General features: G+C 31.6%; 2 protein-coding genes and 2 pseudogenes across 2 annotated transcripts; 2 read left to right on the top strand and 2 right to left on the bottom strand.

The window, feature by feature from the left end:
• Positions 1 to 12,935: 12,935 nt before the first annotated feature.
• LOC112687820 lies at positions 12,936 to 16,028 on the bottom strand. Its single transcript, XM_025560771.1, has 2 exons — positions 13,867 to 16,028; positions 12,936 to 13,803 (listed from the first exon to the last, which is right to left on the bottom strand). The coding sequence occupies exons 1-2, from the start codon at positions 15,983 to 15,985 to the stop codon at positions 13,211 to 13,213; spliced, it is 2,712 nt and encodes a 903-aa protein (XP_025416556.1). The 5' UTR covers positions 15,986 to 16,028; the 3' UTR covers positions 12,936 to 13,210.
• Positions 16,029 to 19,632: 3,604 nt separating this feature from the next.
• On the top strand, positions 19,633 to 23,671 carry LOC112687817 (annotated as a pseudogene).
• Positions 23,672 to 24,492: 821 nt separating this feature from the next.
• Positions 24,493 to 24,850, top strand: LOC112687819 (annotated as a pseudogene).
• An 823-nt stretch (positions 24,851 to 25,673) lies between these two features.
• LOC112687818 lies at positions 25,674 to 27,321 on the bottom strand (the record flags this gene model as incomplete). The annotated part of the gene is given in 1 exon segment (XM_025560770.1): positions 25,674 to 27,321. A coding segment is annotated over 1 exon segment (1,522 nt), but the record flags the coding sequence as incomplete, so codon positions are not given.

Raw genomic sequence — 27,321 nt, forward strand, 5'->3', positions numbered from 1 at the left:
AACCGCAAGTCTTCTGTTTGGACCCAAAACAAGTTATCGAATCCATCGAAACGCGTTTTCCACGACGACCGATTTTTGATTCGAATTTTTTTTTCTGATCACGATCCGTTAACAAATTTATTTTGGTCGACTAGTCTCGGAAATCCCAGAAAAACTAATTCGAAAATACGCCACACAAAAAGTATTAGTGGTAAACAGTTTTGGGAATAGATAATGCTAAATTTATCTTAAGATGAAAGATAATATGTCCAAATTCATCTAGATAAAGATAATAGATAAAAACAATTAAAATATCTAGATAAAGATAAAAGATAATTTCACATTTATCTAGATAAAAAAAAGATATTTTCAAAAAATGTTGTTTTTTAGTCAATATTTCATATTCTAATAATAGGAGTTTCCCGTTTCCGCCAAAACAATATTGATCGTTTCCGCCATAGTCCTTTTTCGCCAAAAACGAAAAAGGTACGATTCCCGTTTCCACCAAAAAAGTTTGGAAACCATTGGTTTTAATTTTTAAGCAATATTGAATTCATGTTATGGTATGTGTGATAGACATTTGTAATGTATACATTGAAAATTGTCGATAATAACGGTTAATAATAATAGTATACTGTTCGATATACTGTATCATAGTTTATTTATAATTCGCACACAATAATTATCTGACAAATGTTAAACTCTTATATTTTCATTCAGTATCTGTTCTTTTGTCACCAGAACACTTAAACGTTCTTACTTACTTACCGTTCTTAAAATGGAATTTGTTGTAAGTAAAAGAGGTAAACAATATTGATTTTTTATGGGTTTAAATATGTTTTTAGTTATACGTCACAAACAAATGTAACTCGGTAGAGATGTTTTATGAAAAGTTGTCGGTCCAAATTTTTGAAAAAGAAAAAAAAATACTTGCAACGAAATGTACGTTTTTTTATCTACAAGTAAAATAAATATATTTATTTAATTATTTATTTATTTATGATGATATGTGTTTTTTTAAAACTCTATCGAGAAAATATTTAACCTATTCTTGTTTTTTACTTTATAAATAGTTAAACAGAATGGACATATTAAAATATATGAAATTATGTAATACTTTAAAAACTCTAATATAATTGTACCTATATTCGACTAATATATTATTATTATTATTTACTTGTATTAAAATTTATAATAAAAGAATATGTAACAATTGTACATGGTTCCCATACGTCTTATCACAAAAATAAATTTTGGCAGAAACGGGAATCATACCTTTTTCGTTTCTGGTGATACAGGGCTGAGCGTAAATCAAGTAACCGGATTTTTGGCAGAAAAGGTACATGTCCCTAATAATATCTATAAAGACTCAATTATAATCATTATTATCAATAGGTACCTAAGTGTTTAATGTTTATTGTAATAATGTAGTGTACCATTAAGCAGTATTTATATATAATATACAATATTTAATGATAGTTAATCTCTAAAATGTTACACAAAAAAAAAAAAAAATTGAAAATTGCTCTATACGTATTAGGATGAATACAGAATACATAAAAAATTATTTTAAGTTAATAATATTGTTTTCCATATAATATTAATTTGAAGATTTTCAATATTCTATAAGTAGTTACGACTTTACGGGTTCTAAAGGCGAAGTAATGACTATTCAGTGTATGAGTGACATGTTTATACTAGAATCAAATACCTATTATATTTGGAACTTCCATGGAAAAATAAGAAATTAAGCTTAAAAATACCAAAAATATTTTCCCGACACGAAAATACAATCAAAATGTCATACCAAAAAATTATAATTACTTATTAATAATACACGAATCATGATTATGAATACAAAATCTATATGTATAAAAGAAAGTCAGGTTATTTATAGAATTTATAATTCAAGAACGGCTGGACCGATTATGATGATCTCTGATTTGTTGGATTCGTCTCCGTACAAGAATAAAATTAAATCTAATCCTGGCAAGAATACAGACAATTATCTAGATAAGTAAAAATTTTATCCTGGATAAGTAAGGGTTAAATAACTTAGCGTTATTTGTCTAGATTCGATAAAAGATGACAAAAAAACTATCTAGATAATTTGTCTAGATAAATCCCTACACTGGTGGTGAACACTTAATACCGAACGTAGTAAGTAACGTACGTCGTCCGAATTCGACGAGTATTTATTTATTTTTTTTTTTTGTCCTTTTTCGCCGTGTAATCACCATTTCACGGTACGTTTCGTGCCGAATGATTGCCGACCCCGGATGCCGCGCGTTCGCCCGCGTGTTTGGACGACTGCGTAACAATATTGCGTACACCGTGTCGTCGTCGTCGTGTGGTGCGATGGTATTATGTCGTCCGAGCATACGTAGCGGACACGACGGTAATATAAATGTTGTGCACGACACACGTTACACGGTTTAATCGGACGGGTAGAAGACCGCTTTTTGTACAAAAGTCGCCGCGAGATCCTTTTTTTTTTTTTCGTCCGACGCGCAACGCGATCGTCTGGGGTCAAGATTCGCCGGTGTAGCTGCGGCGGTCATCTCGTTCACACAGGGCAACAATACGAGCTGTGCGGTAACTCGTACGACTATCAGTGTACGTGAAAGGGACCGATTTCATTAGTTACGCGCCGAAGAGTCGGATCGTCCGAAAAACCGTTGTCCGGCAGCGTCTCGGTCTTGACGTCGGCATTCGTTTCGTTCCGATACGCGCAATAAATCGATGTTTTCGAGGTGGGTTCGGTATGAGAAAGAGAGAGAGAGAGAGAGAGAGAAAGAGAGAATGAAACAGACACTGCTCGATGATCACGGGACACTGGACGGTCTACCGTAAAGACGACAAACCTTAAGTTAATAAATTATTCTCCACCGAGTTCGAAATGCTGTTCAGTTTTAAATTGAATACTTGTAGAATATTGTTTTCCGGTTGCTTAGCTTACTTATAAGAAACTGCGTATAATTTATAAACATACGGTATGTATGTTTAAGCCGATGAAATTCGTCGTCAGCACCAATAGTTAAATAAATAAATGTGTTTCGCGATATGACTGGTATTCAAAATTCAGACTATTAATTATAACCGAAAAAAAACTTCAGTTTAGCGTTAAAAAAAGTTTCAGGACTTCAAAACGTAATATTATTCATTTATAAATTGTAAAAAAATATCAAATAAAAATGTAAAATATAGTAAATAAAGTAAATTATGTGTAGGTACTAGCATTGAGTTCGCACAACATTTTTGATTTAATAATATAAATATCTAGACAGTTATTTTAAGGTGCCATTAACACTTGATTTATTGATTGCTAAAATTTACTGCTTTTCAAACACAGTTAAAGTTATATACAATATAATTTTTCGATAACTAATTTAATAACGTAATCAATAAATTGAATAAATAGAAAAGTTTACGTGATAATCATTGAACAGAAATCAATTGCATTTGAACTACTGTAAATTCTTAATTTATATTTTAAACAAAAATATGGGGGTGTGAATTTATTTTTCAATCCTAAAAGTTAAACATCGATCAGGGGCACTTGACTCGGTTAGAAAGACTCAAAACCTATTTTTTATAAATAACGAAAAATCAATTATAAGTTGAATAGTAATAAAAATAAAATAAAAAAATAACGTTTGTTAAATGTTTCATTTAATTTAATAAAAAATGTGTACTACTGCCTTCTTTTATGATTTTTTTAGGTAAGCATTTTTTCAAATGAATAATTTTAGATATTTAGTTCATATAAATGTATATTTTTTAACTTTATAATGTATATTTCAAAGCAAATTTTGCCAATTTTAAGTGCATAAATGCATGCTTATTTAGACATTTTTTAGGGCATGAACTTACGAACCCTGGTTATAAGTTATTACTTATAATGAGTATATAATATAATACTGTTTACAGAGTATATATTATAGTCTAGACTGAATTTGCAATCTAATTACCTGCATCTCACGACTCCTATATTTATACCTTATTCCTGTTGAACGACCCAACAATCCTCACTTAACCGTATTTATAATGCCTTAGCTATTTAATTTTAAATATGATATATTTATTTTAAATTGTTTTTGGTTTTGAATATTGGTATTTTTTTTTCCGTTTTCGTTTTTGGTTTCAAATATCGGTATTTATTTTTTCCGATTTCGTTTTTGCTTTCGAATAAAAGTATTTGTTTTTTTTGGATTTCGTTTTCGGTTTCGAATATCAGTATTTAGTTTTTAAGATTTCGATTTCTGTTTTGAATACCTTTATTGATTTTTTTCGTTTTTGATATCGATTTCGTTTTTTTAACGGTTTTAAACGGTATTCAAAAACGGTATCAAATACCCGTTTCAAGCCCTGAGTTAAATGAAAATCGGATAGATCAACTAAGAATTTTAATATTATAATACATTAATCGTCTTATGGTATACCTAAAGAGGCAAACTATATATAACGTATAAAAATGTTTTAAAAGATTAACTATGCTGTTGATTCACGCGATTTTATTATTTCTTTAAGAAATAAAATTATAATATAAATTTTCAAATATGGTCTTAATTATGTTCGTCTAATAGAAAGATGTATAAAAAATATTTGAGTCCAATTATCCACAACAGAACAAGGAAGAAATTATTCATCGGTAAATTATCACGAATTATTGCTTTCTAATCCTAACAAGTTATTTAATTCTACAGACGAATTAGTGATGTGGTGGGGATGATTTTTATTTACGCCGTCTATTTTAGAAAATATAATTACTATCTACAAGTGTTTTATTAGATTATGAAAACTTAACTGCATTGATAATATAAATTCTTTAAACCTATAGACCAATTAAAACCAAATAAATATCAGTTAGTGCGCTAAGAAAAATGTAAAAATCGACCCACATTACTCTGTTACTTGTATTATTTGCATTGTTTATATTACTATGGAAACTTATCAGTTGATTATAATAATGATTTCCATACACAAGTTTGACATTAGTCTCAAAAAATTATGATAAGCATATTTTACACTTTAATAACTCTTACCTCTATTTATTTTACGACTCGATACGTTGTCATATTCTTCCTCAAAAGAGTTCACCGACGGATGATAACAGAATACGAAGCCAGGTATGGACAACAGCCGTAACTCGAAAAACTTCGGAAAATAGGAGAAATGCAAAAAATATGGTCCATCCATACTAAACGCACATATTCAATCGATTTCATTTTTACACTTTGAATTTTGTTGTTTTGATGCAATAATAATATTGTTGTAACCATTTCAAAATTTTAAAATTAATAATAATCACAATAGCTTATAACAGTTTGTAACAAAATAAAATTACGGTTTGATTTTAATTTAATTGTATGTTAAATTATATGATCTGTTTCTATCATAAATCGAATACTTCGATACGAGTTACGGGGCTACGTAAAAAATATTTGCACGTTATCGGTTTATCACGTTAATAACTTCATTTATAATTAATAAACAACTATTTGCGGTTCTTATCTAACATCTGTTCAACTGTTATTTTCAATCAGGTTTGAGCTTTATAGTGTTTATTATACGTACCTATTGGGAACGGGTGACTTAACGAACATTTTTTATTTAATGATAACTAAAGCATTGCAGTATTTAATTTCATTTAATTTTTTTTTTTTAGACTCGTATATTCTCTCGCTTGAAATTTGTTTCGCAAAAATAATAAATTCAGTACAATTTTTTATCACAACAAAATGCAATTTCGTTCTTTTTTTTTTTATTCAAATAGAATCTTAACTGTTTTTCATAATTTTTCGCATAATATTCAAAATATTTAACTTGATTCATTGCAAATTATGCAACCAAAATTTGTATTCGATTTTTTCATTATGATATTTTGCATATATTTTTCGAAGAAATATTTAAAATTATACAAGTAACTTTCAATGTATTTCATTGCAATCGATTCGATTAGGTTTTCTACATAATGATTTTTGTGCATACCACGTATACCGTAAAACGTGTAAAATGTATGTATAAATATAATACGCTATGTAATAATACTAATAACGTAAGTACGCGCTCTTAATCTCATTCCGCTACTCGGTCATGAAGGAAATTGTCCGTGGGGTTCGGAAAACAAACCGCGTACCTTGCATCGTGTTCATCAAATGCGCAATATTCGCTGCGATGATAATAACATAATCTTTGTGTCCGTTCAGTATTATTATTTCAATAATATCAACAGACGGTTTATCGGTACTCGCAAACCGCCGAGTTGAAATCAAAATCACCGGGGCTTTTGTGATCGGTGCTCGCGCCGAGCGGTGAAAGTTTCGTCTTGCGAGACGGATGCATTAGTTAGATTGGTGCGAGACTCGTGCCGGAAGCGATGTTATTAGCCAAACATTGTCGTCGGTTAAGGAGCGGTTGTTATTGTTTTGGTCCGGGTGGTATTCAAATATCGGCCCCGAGGCGTTCGGCTTTGTCGGTCGCACGGAGTTCGAGCAAACTTCTCGGGCGCAGAGTCGCTCGAGTGGACGGGTCGAGACGTACGACTCCGGTCTAAGACGCGAACAATGGAGATCCGCGAGGGATTTCGTGAGGGATAGCCGTCGTGCGCGGACCGTTTGACAATGGCCGGTTGAGCCGGGCCGAGTGGTACGCCGGCGGACAAAAGAAGATGAGGATCGCGGATTGCCGCAGTGCATTGAACAGTGGTGTAAGACCGTCGAGATAATAATAATTCGTATGTACATAAAATAGATTACGCGTACCGTGTGCTGACCACGTGGGTGTGCGTACTACGAGCTCCGACGCGATCCGATCCTAAACGCGATCAGAAGTTTCTCGCGACACCGAGGATTTCGAAAAAATTAGAAAAATAAAAAAAAACGCTGTTTGAATTCTTACACGTGAAAAACGGGATTTTTGATCCGTCTGAGATCGACAAACCGACGGATCACCGTACCAGCTTATGGACATTTGAGCGACGTAATAGAAAGCCGCGTGAAATATACGATTAACGAGTGTAAAAAACGTGGTCTTTTTCGGTTTTCAACACTCGAAAGTTCATACGAACGACGTCAAACGCGTGAGATCGACTGTCCGGCCGGACGTGGTATGCGGAGGTATGCACAGGATAACAAATATGCACCCGCTGGTCAAATCGTCTCGTTTCGACGATGTTTGCTCGGCGAGATCGCGTAACTCGCCCGTCCGGGTTTACACAGCGATATTGTTATTCGCTGATAATCCGAGCGTGTCCTTTTCGGTTAAATTATTCAACTTGCGGCTCCTTGGTCCCCCGGAGACGTTGGCGGGCTTCCGGCGTTCTTATTTGATCAGTATACGTAATAACGTTTATTCGCCCCGGCAACATTCACCGAACCTTTTATGTATATGATTATTGTTATTATTATATTTGTGTTAAGAACATCACGGCTTCGCAGCCGCGGACGCCGGGGACCATGCGGAATGCGCACAACATGGTATTTCTGTGCTTTAGGCAATGTACAATACACGTATTTTCCGGCTGCAGATTTATAATTATTTTTGTGCACCGCTGTTAATTATCAGACAGTCAACGGTTATTTTATAAAGCGTATAACGTTCTAATAACCTCAAAATTGATGTTTTAATTATTGTTCCATGAACATAAGAAATTAAATGACCCTTTATCGATAACCAATTGGTTTTAAACGAATTTATCTATAAAAACATGGTTTCTTAAGAAATATTTAATTTCATATCATGGTATTGGATAGTAAAGAAGACGATAGTAAATTATTCAGTTGCAATTCTTATTGAACTTAATATGCCGTTAACGTATTAACTATTTTAAATAATTATAATTTGCAAGACGATGTCCATATTTAATTTTAAGTATTTCGAAACAATATAAAAATACGCCTAATGAGAGGGGGGGGTATAGCCCATTTAGCCCCCCCCCTTCGCTACGCCACTGATTATAGGTACACGTCAAAATATACGACTGCGTTAATTTTTAAACTGTGCCTGCGACTTAATATGGCGTGCACGTGTAACGTCAGCGCGGCGACGAAGCAAGAGTTATTGACAAGTGATAACCGAATTGATAAGCGGACAAGTCGTTTACGCTGGTGGGATGTGCGGATCGGTTGGAAACGAATTCATAAGCCGCAACTCGGAGATTTGGGTCGGTGTCCTGTGTACTTGAAACCAATGATCGTTTGAATTTTTCCTTTAGCGATTTCGTCGGAGAAGTAAAACGCGCCAGGCCACTTAGACTGATTGAACGGGCCACGATGGTAATTAACCGGAAGGTTTTGCTGGTGTTAAAGTAATGGACGTAGTTATACTAGCGAAGTTTTCGACGGCTTCGCCTCTCCCTACCCACCGCGAGTTATACGTCTGATAGCCGACGGAAGGTACGCACACCTTTGCGAAATTAGTTGGAAAGCTCGCCGTATATGGTCCGACACCGAGGTTTATCGGTGTAGCGATTATGGAGGTTGTGCGATTTTGAACGCTCCGGTTGGTTTTGCGAAAATTAACTAATATTTATGTTACGCGGTACGCGACCCCTCGGAGCACACGCATTTAAATTACAATATCGTTTCGCTGAAACCATCGTTAGACTATTGTAAACGTTGTGCACATTGTTGTTTCCAATAGGTAGCCCGTACCGGTCTAACGCGGCTTTTAAACCTCTTTGCACGTGTCTCGATGTGCTCAACGCATCATGACCGACTGGTCGGAAAAAAGCGTTCCCCGGTCGGGGCTCTTCTCTTTGGTGTTTTTGATTTTTTTTTTTTTTTTTTCGGTATCTCGAACCGATTATAACGTGTACGGTCCGTCGACCACACGCGCGCCATCGGCACCCAATGATCGCTGTCGAGCGGTGGTAGCCTTGACAATATAACAATAACAATGGTAACGCTGATGGTACAGATGATACGTGTATTAACGGCGGCGGCGGTAACAACGATAATCGGCACGACGAGGACTTTTATGCGTGGCGCGCGTAACGAAAAGGGCGCGGCGTGTTGTTGGAAGTCAAAAGAAAACATTGGAAAACAACTCTGTTGCGCGCGATATTTCAAAAGATGTGAACAGACGCGCGTATTGTGTTGTTGCGGATAACGAATGTATCGAGATAAACATCCCCGAATAATAATAATAACGTTTCGTCGGGAAAGGAGGAGAAAAGGGATCGGTTATTACGCGTACAGGTGTCCCTTTTAAGTAATCGAACGCAGACCACACCGTCTCACAGCCGCGGTCGACGGGGACCACACAGCGTGGTGTTGGACATTACAACCGCCGACATTGGCAACCGTCGGCGCGGGCGGCCAAAGGACAACAATAATAAGGATATTGTTATCGGCCGCGTATTGCGTGCCGAGAAATTGTGTTGGATTGGTCGCTGTCGTTACGAACGGACAAAATGTCTGCTGCACGCAGAGGTGGAAATAGGAATTTTTACGTCCGGAGAAAATGTTAAAATTATGCCCTGTCATAGACCAATAATCGAGTACTTTTCTCGATAATGTTTTCCTAATAATTAATATACAATCATACTTATTGAGTTTTAACCTAAAATCAGTATTTAACAAAGTTAAAAATATCAAATTAGTTGTTAATAACTACAAAAATTACACCCTCTAAAATTTTACGACCGGAATGAATCTCCCTCTTCCACCCCTTAGTTCCACCCCTGGCTGCACGCATGGCCGTAGCAACTAAATATTGCGCCGGGGTGAAACTTCAAAATGCGTTCTTATGTATTTTAATTTACAAAAAAAAAACTCACGAAAAAATTGAATATTTTTTCTAACACAATATAAATAATGATTTTTCTTTATAATTATTTAGGCGTTTGTCAATTTTATTTAAACCACTAACTTATTAAAATATAAATATATGTAGGTACATAGGTATAACATAATTATATTTACAAATTACAAAGTTCATAAAATACATAAACACTAAATGCTACTTATATGTAATAAGTTATAACTTATAACTAGGGAACGGATTTATATGTAAATACATATTTTTATTAAAACGAGATATTTAAAATTTGATAAGAAATGTTCATGATTTAAATTATTCCTATTAATATGATGCTACTTTTATTTTACATATTTTTACATATTTTGGTATAATTACATATTTTTACATATTTCACTAATTTGTAAATATTTTTAAACATATTTTATTATTTCATCATTCATACGTCTTCTTCGTACAAAAATACAAAAATTATTTCAAATTTAGATCCAGAACTTTTATCTCTATTAGAAAAGCTCAAAATATTATGCAAAATGAAACATTGAAAACAAATTTAATTTTCATCTTAATGAATTTTAGTTTTATTGCACATACAATTAAAAAATTAGAAACAAAAATATGTCCTTGAATGAAAGTATGCAAATTGTGGAATCAACGATTGCAAAATGAAAACTCGTAAACGGACCAATAGGAGAAATAGTAAAAAAGAAAATTCATGTTTTTACAGAAAAAAATTTCAGGCCATATTGATTTTAAATCAATTAATGACATAATTAGTGGCAGACACCCTTCTAAAAATGTGGAATTATCGCCTTCTAATAATATGCCCTTCAAATATGCTTAAATCAACCGATGTAGGTTGATGTGGAACGATCATTTAGCCGTTTTAAAAATATTTTCAGATCTAATAGGCGACATTTAATATTTGATAATTTAAAATATATTGTAATTATTCAATGCAACAAATCATTTTGATAATTTAATAATTATAATTTTTTTTTTTTTTAAATTTTTTTCCTACATATTTGGATGGTTTTATTACATATTTTATAAATTATACTTACATACATATGTACATATTTATGTATTTTTATTACATATAAATCCGTTCCCTACTTATAACAATTAAATTGCAAATTTTTAATTTTTGCATCCTCACAGGAATTGCGCCCGGGGCGTAGGAACCTCTAGTCCTTTTTGCTACAGCCCTGGCTATACGATCACCAACCTGATAACCGGAACGACATGCAAGAGTCGACGGAAACGAATGCGTTTTCATTGTTCGGATGATTAATAAAATGCGACATTATTATTATCATTGTCATCTATTTGACTAAGACTGCGGTCGTCCGCTAGCGAATAGAACAGCGGCGGGGAAAGAAATCGTACAAAACCAAAACGTTTTGAATCTTAGGCGTTTTCAGGGATTGCACATGCACCAACGATACAAACTAAATGTCGATTTATTTATATATATTTATATATATAATTTATAATTTCATGACCACAAATTTGTGTACTGTGAATCCCACTAACCGTTTTATTTTTATTACCACTTATAATTATCATAAAAAATAAAATCAATTAATTAACGTTAATCGTTAATTTATTTTGTGTTTATTTTTTTTTAAAAAATAAAAATGTATAATTGTATTATATTTTCTCGTAAATTAGCATAAATAATAAATGTACAAATTATTTGGGAAAAATTGGACACATAACTTATAGATTTTCGTTATTATTTGCATAAAAGTAAAACATTTTTAAGAACGCCAACAATCGTTTACGTTATAAGTTTTCGTATAATTATTTAGGTATAAATTCGTAACATTACTTATTTCTATTAAAAACCAACGCATAAATTATTACGAATCTAGTGCTTAGAACAATCATCCAAAGTTATATGTTTAAATAATATTGTTATTGTGCTCTAAGTAAATCATAAATAAAAAATATTTCCGCCTTTTACGAATTAAGTTGTACACTAATCGTGATTGATAATGAATAAATTATTTATAATATATTAATAACAATATTAAATTCTCATATTAATGTTTTATGGTAAAATATGAAATGAGCTAATCGACATTTTGGGGTCTAAATAACTATAAGTGGGTGTACGGTATGAGAAAACCGATAGTTAAACCATTCAGTAACACAAGCGCTACTGTTCCTTTTAATTAATTGACCTTTGACCGTTTGGTAATGAGTGATCATATCACTCATATGGAGTGTCAAACACATAACGCTTGGTCTCTACTTTCATCGCTCATCAGATATAACTTTTTATTATGTTGATAATATGAAATGCATTTGATGCGATAATTACCTTTACCATACAATTATAGTTTTACTTTCGTCACAATATTATACTATTATTAGCAACAATGTCATTTGGTCAATTTTATTTTATGAATAGAAAAATACTGTGGTTAATTTCCTAAAAAAATAGCTCAGAAATATTTTTAAAATGCAATTTCATGATAACAGTTTGTCTGATTATTTGGTATGATGAAGACGAAGGGAATAAACCAAACAAAACTCAAGAAGAAGCCCTTCAATTATGTACAGTAATACTATAAGATACTACTATTAAGTGTGAAATAATAACCACAAAAACAATATTTTATAATAAATCAAAATCTAAGTGAATATTAACGTAAATAATACTGTTGGTAATTATTTTAGATAAAATAATATTCTATAGTACTATTGTATTTCTTTATAGGGCTTCTGGTTGACTCGTATTAAGCAGTTTCTTCTTGAGTTTCATCTGGTTCATTTTCATCATATATTAAAGATTATTGGTAGTATTGAATTCTGAACAATTAGGTATAAGCTAAAGTGAAGAAGCGAAGAAGTGAATATACGCGAATAACGATACTATTTCTCACTCGTTTTAAGTAATCATAATATATTTAAAAAATTTTAAATATACTGATTAATATTTTACATATTTTATGTTAAATAGTAACTTCATGATTTTTATAACCAAACAATTATTTTTATTTATTTATTTTAACCATACATAGGTTACCCTTAATATCAAGTGATTCATTTTTATAACAACTCAGAAAAATATAAAAATAACTCAAATTATGGATATTGTATTTATTGATCAATATTATCAAAATGCCGATGTACATAATACATGCATGGATGTGCAGACAAATAATAGGTAATATAAATTATTTCCTTCGAAAAAATTATATTTGTAGTTAACAAAAATAAAAATGTTTACAAAATATTCTCAAATATCTTCCAACGCATTGAATATTCCGTAACTCTTAAAATATGCTTTTTTATGCAAAATACATATTTTTCTGTGAATTTTGTAATCCATGAATAGTGAAGATATTTCACTCCCATTTAATTGCATAGACTAGAAACAAATATGTAAAATCATAAAAATCTAACCCCTAGTTATTATAAATATATTTTTTCGGAGACTAGCTTTTCCGAATTACTATCAAGTCGGTGTCAATGATTGATGATTGATAAGATTCCAAAGGACTGTAAGATACGTTTCCGATGTTAATGAAATTGAGTACGATGATGAATACTCCTCAAATGTATTTATATTGTCGAATTGTTGACTAACCGAACTTACGAATTGTAATACGTTATTTATTCTGTCAAAACTTTGTTTAAAAATAGATTTCTGAACAGTCTGTTGCTTCGGTTGTGCCTCCGACTTTGTACTTCGCTTCCGGGTGAAAAATTTGGACTCTGATTTTTTTATTACTGTTGGTGGTGGTTTTGGAACGATCAATTTTGATGTTTCAAAATTAATAGAAATCCCCAACACGTATAAATCATTAGTTATATTATCGCCTTTTTCTTCCAGCTGATGGTTTATATAAATTTCATTACAGCAAGAATTGTATGCATTTCTTAAATATTCGCGAATATCGGTTATAGTTTTTGTAAATCTATTCGGAAATGTATATTTAAGTGAATGTAAGGTTGTTTTTAATTGCTCATATAATTGAGCACAATCATCATTGGAGGGCTTATCTGTTTTGCAACCATTGTACGTATAACGCGATTCATAAAATATTGCTGCAACAGAAAATTTAAAACATAAATCATAAAATGCGTATAAATATAAAGAGTTCAATATACCAGATGTAATGTGCTTGTAAACGTTTGTAATATTAAATTCTCCACCTTTCCATTTAAGTTTAATTATTTTATCATATACCGCTAGATCAGCGGATCTATCGTCCACAGTTTTATACAAAGTTTTCAGACCCGTGTGTTTATGTTTAATGTTATCCGATTGAAGAACGTCCATAGACGTCTTAATGTCCTTGTTGACCTGTGTCGATAATTTACCAATCTTGTCGAAATTCACGTTGTTAAATAACAAGAAGTTATAATCCGGTGGTTTACAGAATGCAATACCATACTTGTTTAACTCGGCCATAATCACATGGACTAGACGTTTTAGGTTTTCGGCATAGTTGTCATCAAGAGTCGTTTGTAAATAGGTCTCCAATAGAGGGACAATGCTATACAACATTTTAAATAGTGGGAGATCCCATGATTTATTTATTAAGTCAATCGCAATTTGTTTGACATAGCTAAGCATATTCCCGGCTTCGGTATAATATTGTTCTCTGTTGTTAGTTAGATACCCGGTTAGCGCGTAGTTTATGGTTATCGTAGCTTCGAAACAATAATGATATAAACTTATGACAAAATTGCATTTCACAGAGTCGAGAGCTTTCCGTGTGCTTTCGTCCGCCCTTAGCCGTTGTGCTTGCTCAGACGTTAACCACTTTTCGTTCGATTCAGGTTTGATTTTGTGCATGAAAGATTGTATTTTTATCATATTATTCCTGAAAGGAATGTAATATAAGTTGTATTGGTTGCGTAAGAACTCAAGTAGCCGAAAAAAACATCGAAAATCTTTATTGATCGATTTAATGTGAGACACGAGAACGGCTAGCGTGGCGAAACGTTCACAGTCTACTGTTATGTCGTTAAGTGAAATGAGATAGGTTTCAATTTCATTTATCATTTGATTTCTGTTGAATAAATTCTGATTCAATATGAACTCCTCAAACGAATACGTCAAATTGGCCGGTAAATTGGTATTGATGGATAATATTTCTGATTGGACGTACTTGAAATCGTTTAAAGTATCAATCGATAGCCATTCGATATTTTTCAAATGCCTCATAATTATACTAAATACCAACTTCATAATGGTTTTGAAAATTAATTCTTGATACCAGAATACTATTTCAAGGTCAATTGATTTTTCAACTTCTTGATAAACGTATTCGATTAAAACTTTTCCATCGCCCGTATCCCATTCTGCACCTTTGATGCTCGATGAGAAAAATGATGATAACATAATTTGCTCGATATCACTTTCATATAATGTTTCTAAGTTTATTGGTCTGATATCTTCGAGAAATTGTGTTATATCAAATTTTTCCGAATCAAATTGAGTCATGGTAAAACCATAAAACGGCTTATTACTATAGTACGAAAATGGAAATTTGCAATTTATAATAATGAAATGTTGAATTGAGTTCATCGTCTCGAGAATCATACGGACTACAGCATCGTCCGATCCAATAATCCCTCCGAATGATTTTAAGTATTCATCGCCATATAACTCAAACGGATCGTCGGTTTCTTCATAATTTTCGTCAATGAAATCGTCTGATGCATCCGTCTGAAGTTCGTCAATATTAACACGCGAGTTTAACGGATTTCCATCTATGTCATAATTTTTCTTGTTGTACATGATGTGTATGTAATTTATTTTCAAATTTAATATCAATAAAGTCTTTAAGAAGTCCGTGTCAACGGACGAATCGGATTCAACGAAATTCAATAAAATATTAATAAAACTGTTCGTTTCTTTTCTCACGCGAGTTAAGATGTCGAAGAAGAGTGAAAAGTTTTTTCCAATCAGATCGTTTTCTACGTTTACGAACTCTGGTTGATACAATAACGGGAAATTACTGACGAATCGGAACAACTCGTCGAGAGTCCAAATAGCAAATGCACAGTTTATACATGTATAAGATATTATGGCAGGTGTTTCATCATTATAGTTCCGATACGTAGGATCTTTAGTATCATAAAAATATATTTCAAACCTTTTATTACCAATAAGACATTCGCTTGTATTTTCATTGATCCGAGTGACTCGTATCTTCTTTATCGCGGCAGCACTTTTTGACTTTGACAATTTATCCGATTCGTCGTAACATTTTATCATCGTACAATATAAGCAAAAATAAAACAATTTGCCGTCCCACCACATTTTGACGAAAACTACTTGGAAGCGAATTATGTCAATTACATATAGGCTTACGTCGGTATTCGATTTGCTTTAGAAATATTGGTGTTTGTACCGACAATATTTGAAGAGCTGCGATACGTAAGAACCAGATAAATTAAATAATTTCTATAACGCATTCCGATATTGTTGAGCACACATGGTAATTGTAATTGTTGATTTCATTTTCTATGTTGGAAATTCGATTGCATCGCTGATTAACATTTCTCGGTCATCAAAAATTAAAATCGGTAATTGTGTCCAGCACAGTGTCAAAACAACATTGGGCATATCAATAAATGACTGTTATTCCTTGTTTTGTAATAATAAATTCACTGTTTTATTATTAATGTTATTATTATTATTATTATTATTTTTAGTTAAACATTCAAAATAACGAAATTTTATTATTTTATCAAGTTTCTTAAAAAACTTATCATACACAGTATATAAATTCATATATTATAAAAATACATTATCGAAATATTGTAAAAATCGCAAATCTTTCGATGAAGGTATACATTCTGAAATGATTGAACACGTTAAAAAATTAAATATTGTGTATAACGTAGTCAGATTTTCACTAGTACGAATATTGTGTAGATTAACAATAGGTAACTGACATATTAGTTGAAAAGAATTTTGCTATCGATCGGTAGGTAACCACGGAAGTTGAAAATAACTGGGATAGATAGGTAACCTGAACTTTATTTACAGCGATTGCACTAAATTGTGATTAAATTTTATTGTATGTACTTACGCTGTAAATAAGACTTAGTCACAGCCAACATGTTCTGTTATCTCGTGCTCGCGTTCCTTTGAAAATAGTGTGTATTTTACAAACTGTACGCTAATATGTTTATAATTTATAATTATTTTATCCGAGAGAGACAAAGAGTTGGCAGCTTTCAAGTGTAGGTTTACTGGGCCGAGAAAAACCAATAAAAAATTTTAATTTATAAATATTTATATTCAAATTTATTTTATTTTTTATTTTTTTAATAATAATATTCTACGGTACAAGGAGGGTAATTTTGCACCTATTTCCGTGCACAATCATATTGTTTTTTGGAGTTTTTTCCATTCCTAGAGTTTGATTTCAACCGCGCTCAAAATCAGATTGTGCTCAATCGGGTTTCAGTCGCAATTTTGTAAACTTTTATAATTACTGATGATTATAGAGGTGCGCTGGAGAGTTGCCGGGTAGGGTTATAAACGGGGCTCTACAATTTCAATTTAAGAGTAAGGGGCCAATATTTTAACTGATATTGCTCAAATTAAATGTAATTTATTTAAAAAAAACTGGTAAAAAATAAAATATGTTTCGTAACAGAAAAAATTAAAGAAAATGCTCTAAATGTTCATCAATAAACTTCTTATGATATTATGATGTCTACAATTCACTACAAAAGTACAAATCATAAATAATTGAACATATCTGAGAAAAATATTCAAGATTCAAGGAAAGCATAATAATTGGGACTTATACTTATACCATAATAATAAATAATAAATTAAAGTTATGTTTATTTAATCACTTTTAATTTTTTATATATACCTTCACGTTTTGTTAATATAAGGCCAATAGTATTGTAATGATTACATTACGATTCCGCAAATTATCGTAAATCTGACATTTGAGTGCTTATTAACAATCCAAATGAAGAAATGTATATTTTTCTACTCGAATTAATGTTAGATAAAAAATATTATTAATAATTAATATTTTATTATTAATATTATGAAAAACAAGATTTTTATGCATTTTCATTATCATTCATGTTAATTAAAAATTGTTGCACTATATATATCCCTTAGATGAGCGCTTAATGTAAATAATTTTTATTTCTATTAATTAACTTATTAATTTAAGTTAAATTAAGTTTATGATATTTTTTAATTTAATTTTTAACTTAACTAATGTAATTCTCATGTGAATTAATTTAATTTTGAACTTAATTGAACATAAACTCAATTAAATTAACTGAGTTAAATATATAATTAACTTGCTCAACCTTGATAATATGTATCATGGAATAAAAAAAGTTTCAATTTATTCATTTTTGATTAAACTTACCAATAAATCATACATATAAAGTTGTCTGAAATGGATGAAATCTAATTTCCATACATAATAATGATGATCGGATAGAAGGACATATGTATATTTTGAAATAAGTTTTTAACCAAAGTACAATATTAAAACATCAAAAAATATGCATTGAAATTAAAGGTTTAACCATCTGTGATTATACGTTTAAACTAGGAGTCTTGTTTTTGTACGTGAATATGAATGTACGTGTTCACGTATACCGTGATCACGTGAATGAATCACATATGGTTAATACACGGCAATCAACGAAAGCTTAATCACATGAGCACGTATCTGAATCATATTGACGTGAATTGGCATTAATCAAAAATATGATTGAATAAAAAATAGTTATTTATAAGACAAAAAGAGTTTGTTAATTTTGTTAATGATGCCTACATGGTGGTCATGTATTGCATTACAAAAACCGATTTTAGGTACGGTTTATTTTGTTTTATTTTATTTGAAAATGTATTTATAATTTTATTGATTAGTTTCATGATCTTTTATTAAACTCTGTAGTGCCCGTCGCGTATGAATTATCTAGTTGTTGGATAATTAGTGGTGTGCCGGGAAATCTATATGTGCTCGTGCCAATTCATCGCGTCCGGTTGCGAAAATAGAACTCGCACACTGATACCATAATTTTGATTAAACATTACAAGTTACAATTGTACAATATACAATCGTAAACAATTATCTTATATACGAATAAAAATTCCTATATGTATGCAATAAAAATCCTCTTTTCATGACTATCGATACCTTGATAATAATTAGCTATTAACGTAGTACAGTGTTTCCCAATTGGTGTTCCGCGGAACCTAAGGGTTCCGTGAGCTTGCGCGAAGGGTTCCGTGACAAATTTAAGAAAATATAAATTAATTAGCAATATTTTGATTTTGACCATGATTTGAACATAGAACTCAACATTGAACTGGAATTGACACATTTCCCGATATGAGGTGCATTAGTTTGTAGCTTTTCGGTGTATACAAAGACAAAGAATAAGTTTTGAAACTGAACGCGACTTCGGACTTACAAATCTCACTTTCAGGAATAACTCCAGATTTAAAAACAGTTATGAAAAAAACTATGAAAATATTCCAATCTTCTCATTGAATCTATCTTAGACGTAATGAGAGACAAATATTAAATTTTAAGCTTTAATATTACATTTATAATATTGTAATAGTAATAAACAAAATAAAATGTTAAAGCCGTCTTTTTTTTTATATTAATGACACTCTTGTGCCGGAAGTGGACACTCTTGTGCCGGAAGTGTCCGATAACCCACTCATTTAAATGTACTAAACCTTTGCCTGTATTAAAATTATAAAAAAAATATTGGGGTTCCACAAAACGTTCAATCTCGTGTAAAGGTTCCGCGGGTAAAAGAAGTTGGAAAACACTGACGTAGTATACGACGCGTTTAGTTTGCGTGAAACCTTTAAGTGACCATATTCATTAAAAAATAAAAGTTTTCTTGGTGAAAATGGTGAAAAGAAAAATTTAGTTATGGGATTATGCCAAACGTGAAGGAGATCGTGCCTTTTGCAATTTATGTTACGGTGAAGGTAACAATGAATATTCTTGTGTAGGTGGCACTACAGGGTTTTTAATAAGACATTTAGAAAGTGTTCATGGTTTAAACCACCACAAGAATCCATAGAAAAAAGGAAATTAATAAAATATATTTTTAATTATTTATTCAAATAAATGTTAATTTTCTTAAATACTTGATGTCCTAAATATTGACCTCGATGTATGCAAATATAAAATAATCAAATTCCGCTCAGATATTATATATGCAATATAGTAATATTGTTTAGGTCTGATAAAATCACATCAAATCGCGCTACGCCGTATTACAATTTATTAATAAACCATTTTCACGGTCAACGACAACAGTACATACACACACGTGCACACACACATTCATAACACATACTATTCGTCACGTTGTACGTTTACCTCGTATAAATTGTCTTTTTTCTGTTCACCATTTTATTTTACCGTTCGTGTTTTTTTATAAGCCTATTTTTCTCTTTTTAATTAATATTGCACGTACTCAAATCAGTGGCAGACACAAGACACAGATTTTTTTTCGGAGAGGAGTCTAGGTAAAAATATAATACATTTTACAATTAACAAAATGTTGCAATTGCTTAATATATTTTGACTTAAATAATAGCATTGATAATAGAATAATAGACTATTCTATAATCAATGATACTAGGTATTCAGTATTAGCTCTTCATATTTCAAACTTGTAAAATTTGTAAATTTTAACCTAAACATCGGAGAAAATATTGGGGGAGGGTTACAACTACTTAACCCCCCCCCCCACTGCGTGCGCCACTCACTCAAATCGTCGTCACATTACATTATTATAATTTTATTATTTCGACTACTATATAATTTGTTGTGTATTTTTCGATATCTGTCTTTTGCGCAGCAGTTGTGAAGTATACGAACATCATTCGTAAAATTTGTCCAGTTCATCTTGGCTAGCGGTAACTGTTTTGATTTGAAAATTATTAAGGCTCTAAAACAAAGACACTGAAATAGGTTTACACAACTACGTTGTATTTAAGTGTGATAGAAATAGTCAATCCAGTAATTTCAGTAGAGGAGATGGAGTTCTCGTTCCCATTCGCAACGATGTGGTCCATAACTTGTTACCAGCACTCATTACCAATGTTGAATATTTATTCGTTAAATTTTATGTAAATAATACTGCTTATATTGTTTGTGCCATGTACATTCCTCATAGTAGCCCTATCCCGGTATATGAGTCCTTTATGTCTGCTGCTCAATATATTATCAACGCTAATCCTGGTTTCGTATTTATATTCTCTGGTGATTTTAACCTTCCTGATTTATCCTGGTCTAATGACGATTTTGGCTTAATTTATTCTTCCTCTGGCCCTGCAATCCACTGTGTTCCTGACGTTTTCGCATATAATAATTTTTTCCAATTAAATCTCATACCCAACTCTAATGATAATTTCCTTGATTTAGTTTTTTCCAATGATTCTCGGATCAATATAGAGAAATCCATTACTGGGGTGGTTGCTTGCGATCCCTATCACCCAGCCTTAGATATTATGCTTACTTTTGTAGATGACTTACCTTCCATTGATTGTTGTCATAAATATTATAATTTTCGTAAAGCCTGTTATTCTCGTATTAGCGCCTTCTTATCATCGTTTAACTGGTTAGAAACCTTAACAACAACCGATATTGATTCTAATACATGTGCACTGTACGATGCATTGCATTTCTGTAATATAAGTTTTGTACCTTTAGTTGTTTTCAAACCTTCTAAATTTCCATCCTGGTTCTCTAAAGATCTTAAGAACATTGTTTTTGCCAAGAAAAAAATGCACGCTAAATACAAAGCATCACGCAACGCTGTTGACTACAACAAGTTCTCTAACCTGCGCGCTCAGTAAAAGTATTATTATAAAAAAATGCTATAAAACATTTCTGTATAACACTGAAAACATGCTTAAAACTAATCCTCGTTTATTTTAGGACTTTGTACGTAAACATAGGTCTAACAATGGTATTCCTAACTCTGTCCACCTTAATGATCAAAGTGCCACTGATCCTGAATCCATCTCCAGTCTTTTCTCATCTTACTTTAACTCAGTCTATGTGCCTTCCTCAATAAGTAGTCTACTTGTAATTCCATTTGCGCAGCATACTTTACCTTCTGACTGCATCTTTAGTATCGATGATGTCGAGAATGGGTTAGCTGCACTAAAAAATGTAAACTCCGTTGGCCCTGATAGTATATCTGGGACCTTTTTGTATAACATCAGATCTGTCCTCTGTTTTCCTCTATGATTACTCTTCAGGCGCTCAATGGACGATGGAATTTTTCCATCTATGTATAAAATCAGTTCAGTCACCCCTGTGTTCAAATCTGGTGACAAATCTAACGTCACGAATTATCGACCTATCTCAATTCTAAGTCATAATGCTAAGCTTTTTGAACACTTAGTACTGCAATCCATTCAGCCCTCGGTTGACTCTGTACTATTCGACGAACAATATGGTTTCTGACCTGGACGTTCTTCCGTTTCGAACTTAATTGTGTTTAATAATTTCGTCCTCGAGGCATTTGAAAATCGCTTCCTGGTAGACGTGGTTTTCACTGATTTTGCGAAAGCATTTGTCCGTGTCGACCACGCTATCCTGATTGACATTCTCTATAAGTCCGGTTTTGGCGTACCTATTTTGTCCTGGTTTAAATCATACCTGTCCGATCGTGTGCAGTGGGTTAAAGTGCTTGGATTAAAATCTGCTGCTGTCCCTGTTCCATCTGGTGTTCTCCAAGGTGGTCACTTGTATTCCCTGTTTTTTTCGTTATTTATAAATGGAATTACGAAGGCTGTTCTTAAATGTAAATTCTTAATGTTCGCTGGCGACCTGAAACTTTTCTGAAAAGTCGAATCTGAAGCTGACTGTCTCGCACTTCAGAATGAGTTAGATTCCATTAGATTATAGTTTTGCACTCTTGGCCTCCAATTTAATACTAATAAATACAAAGCTATGTCCTTCACCAGGCGCTGGTTGGCAATCGATTATTCTTACACTATCAATGGTTCAGTGATTGGTAGAGTTACAAGCAATTGCGACTTGGGCGTTCTTTTCACTGCTGATCTTAACTTCTGCCCTCACATTGACTCCATCTACTGCCGAGCCCTCAAATCGCTTAACTTCGTAATGCGCACCATAAATGAGTTCAAACTGTCTGGATCTTTCAAGAATGTCTACTGCTCTTTAGCCCCTTGTATATATTAATTACCTTATATTACTGAATTAATGTTGTGTGCTGTACTAAATAAGGAATTTTTATTCCGTAAATGAATTAATAAAAAATAAATAAATAAAAAGTTTATTTTACTGAAAAAAGTTATTTACCTAATTCACAGTTTGTATTAGATAATACTATATTTTTGTGAGCAAAATAATTTTATGAATACCCGTATTTTTTCAGGAATTTTAATTTAATATCTGAAATTCTATAGAATTTCAGAAAAATCAAAATATGAAATTTTTCTACTTTTATTAAATATAAGATTAAAAATAAATTAAGGTTTGAATTTAAATATGGTATTTTACATTTTAATTGTGTCAAATTTTCATAATCCATTAATATTTATTATATAAATAAATAAGTTTTTTAGGTCCAAATTGGAGTTCAAACGTGTATCTAATGATTTAGAAGGAGTATATTCTGAACTGAATATTACAACTTTTACCAATAAAGATGATGATACGATTCTAGTTAATGATACAACACCATCTTCTTCAAATTCTGAAAATATTGAAAAATTTAAATCTAGAAAACGTCATTGTATTCCTAAAAAATGTGGATCTGGTGTTGATCGAGAGTGTGATTATGAAAGAACAGAACAAATTCATCAAGCGCTGGCTTCATTGATTGCAATGAATCAGTTACCTATATCGTTTTGCTCGAGTCCTGGGTTTTGTCAATTGATGGCTGTTGTAGAGCTTAATTATTAAGTATGCCGAGATGAAGCAATGAAAAAAGGCTATATTCATTGAAATCAAAGTTAAGGAAAAAAAAAGTGAATTAAGAAATGTGAAAAGTATAGTTTGTACCACTGATGGTTGGTCTTCAATGGCACAAAACTCATACATACCATTAACTGCTCACATAATAGATAACCAATGGATATCAAAGTCATTCACTTTAGCCACATAAGAGATGGAAGAACGACAACAGCAGTAAATCTAGCAGAAAAATTAAAATGTATATTAGATGACTAAGAAATTAATGGTAAAGTTTCAACTGTTATCACAGATAACGCAAAAAATGTATTAAATGCTATCAAATTACTACCTCTTACTATAAAAAATGAAAATATGGATGTGACATGTGCAGCTCACAGTCTACAGTTAGCCATTAGTACTGCACTAAAAGATGAAACATTTTCAGAATTAATAAAACAATGCAGTGTTTTAGTCTGGCATTTCAAACATTCAAATGTAGCTAAACATAACAGTTAATTAACAGTTATTTAACAGTTAATTTTTAACAGTCATTGTTAAAAAAACATGAACAGCTAGGAATTTCTCATCAGTCATTGATTCAGTATTGTAAAACATGATGGAACTCAGTATACTTAATGTTAGACCGCCATTAACAAAATAGAACCCCAATTTCAAATGTATTAACAAACAGAACAGTTACGTCTTTTTATATATCTTAGAAATTAGAAATAACAGAATCACAATGGTTAAAATTAGAAATTCTCTTAAGCTACTTTATATTGTGACTAATCTATTTTGTTCCGAGAAACAATCGCCAGCGTCGATGGTTAGACCATTACTTGCACAATTAATGGAAAATCATTTAAAACAAAAAGAAAATGATGATCAAAATGTCACGAATTTTAAACGTACAATAATACAGGAAATTAAAGAACGATTTAAACATGGAAATTAAAGAACGATTTAAACTTGACTGGAATGAAATGAGTTCTGTCTCTGTCAAACAAATCGCATATTTTTTAGATCCTCGATATAAAGATTTAGAGTTTGAACCGATTAGTGCAAGAGAAAAAATTTGAAAGATTGTAAAAGATTTACTTGAAAAATTTAAAACCCAAAACACTAATTTGAAACAAGAACCATCAGTTCAAAAAAGCGATCTTGAATTTTTATATGAATAGAAATATGGGGCTCTAGTTTAAACATTATTTGAGAAATATACATTAATCAAAGTTTGTCTAATTTGGATAACATTTTATTTTGACTACTGTTCATAAGTGTTGGGTTTAATAGAATGCAAGATACCAATAAATTGAACGAATATTTAAACGTTAATACAATGCAAAAAGATTATTCAAATTAAACCTGTAAACTTAAATTATATTTTCAATGTACTTATAGATTTTCGTTATCGAAAATAAGAATTTCCATTTGAATTATCAATTAACTATCAATTGATAGTTTTCTTATCAAGTAATGGGGACAATTAAAATATCAAAATTATAACAAAATGCAAAACAGTAAAACCAAGAAAGTTAAAAAAAATTATTTTTTAAATTCCTAACCGAAATTATTACTAGTTCACGATAAAAACAATCAGTCTATATACCTATTATTATTATAGCTTATCGACCATGCCTTAATCCATGAGTAGTTTTGAACGAAAAAGTGATACTGATCCACTATATACAAGATATTTACAAATGACAAATAAAGTAAACTACAATTATTCAACGTTCTGAAGATTACATGAACCATTTTAAAACATTAAAAATATTACCTAACTGATACACGAGTCCGAATTTAACGCAACACTAAGCTCTTAAATTATTATACCTGGCAAATAATAGAAGCAAACCATTTATCATTATATTTACGAAAAGTATTAAATACTTTACGTATATATTAATTTTATAATAAATAAACAATTTAATATTTAAATAAATTTTATTTTAATCACTTTATGGTAGTTCAGATAATTTTATAAATTTTAATCTTGCACTATTTATTTAAAATTCTTGACAAACCACTAGATTTGTTGACTAGGAACGATATAAAACATTTGCAAATTATATACATTATCAAAGAAACATTAAAATCTTATTGTTATCATTAACTAAAAATAATTAATTAAACTGGTTCAAAATTAAATTGGTTCAAAAATTTGCCTATAAATTCTTGGCTTACATATGCTCTGGATTCAACTATTTTCTCGATATTGGATTTAATTGTAGTTAATTCTTCATTGGATAGCGGATTTACATTATTGGGAGTTTCCATTTGCACCACGTTTACGATAACTCCTAATCTTTCGAATTCCTCTTTTACGTTTTTTCTTATAGTTCTACACATAGGAAAATTGTGGTTCATCTTTATATTTACTAAATAATATTTAAATAATAAATTTATTTGCTGAACAAGATATTTATATGATTTAGGATAGTCATTAACGGACAGAATGTCTGTACTCAAGTTCAGTATATCTTCATCTTCTAATACAAACGTATTATCATTCCAATTACTATATGGCATAAAGAATATTTCTATTTCGTATAATACCTTGGCCAAAACGAGTTTGTAATAAATGTCGTTTAATTCGTACATGTACGACGGGTTCATAACGGTGTAGCGTATGTTGTTGAAAATGTTTTCGAAAGTTTTAATTTCTCCTCTCCAATAAAAAAGTATATACTTCTTGAAAACGATTTGATCCTTTATTACTTGTAGTTGGAATTCGTAGAAAGAGTACAAATTTTTGAGTACTGATAACTGGATACCGTATGTGTTGTCCGCCTGAGGGTCAAAGCTTATTTTTTTCAAAATCTTCTGCAGTTCTTTGTGGTGCAGGTGCGAGGGGTTTGTATCAGAGTTGGTCTTGTTAAACACTAGATAAGTGTTCGCCTGTGATTTGCAGGAACTCAACTGGTAATTGTTCAATGACGTCATAATCACGTACAAGTATGGCACCACTTCCGTGTTCCAAGGATGTATGTTTTTTTTATGGATATATTTGAAGACGATATCCTGCATCGGAACTATATCATACGAGATCTGTTTGAGCATGGTGTCATAGTACTCGGCGCTAAAAAACATGATTCTCAAATGAGTCGTTATATCGCCGGTGATTGTTTTAATATTGGTAAAAAACTCGTACTGATACAACACTTGACCGGCATTTTTGACGATGTTGAAAGCATTAACACAGTGGTCGTACAAGAACGAAACGTATTTGCAACTATCGATTGAATATTTATTGGTTATGCTTGAGTTTATAGAATATTTATTTCTGTTTAAGAGTGACGGCGACTGGGGAAGGGCATGCGATTTTATTTTTTTCGTCAAAAATTCTTCCACCGTGAATGATCGTTGCACATGAGGCAGGTAATATTTTGCTTTCTCTGCGTTTAGGAGACTGAATACATTGGCCATACACCTGTAGTCTGCTATTTTGTTCAGTATCGCGTTCAGGAATTGATCCAGCGATGAAATCGATTCCTCGGCAATCACTTGGATTGTAAAACTCGGCAATTTCGAAGCTTCATATTCATTTTCGTTATATAATTCTCTTCTACGCAGATAGTTTTTGATATCACTTTTCATTGTTGAGTGATATAAAGCTGATGTATTTCTCTCCGAGAACAACCGAAAAAAA

The sequence above is a fragment of the Sipha flava genome, unplaced genomic scaffold (assembly GCF_003268045.1).
Source record: "Sipha flava isolate LNK unplaced genomic scaffold, YSA_version1 365_pilon_pilon, whole genome shotgun sequence".
Classification (NCBI taxonomy): Eukaryota; Metazoa; Arthropoda; class Insecta; order Hemiptera; family Aphididae; genus Sipha; species Sipha flava.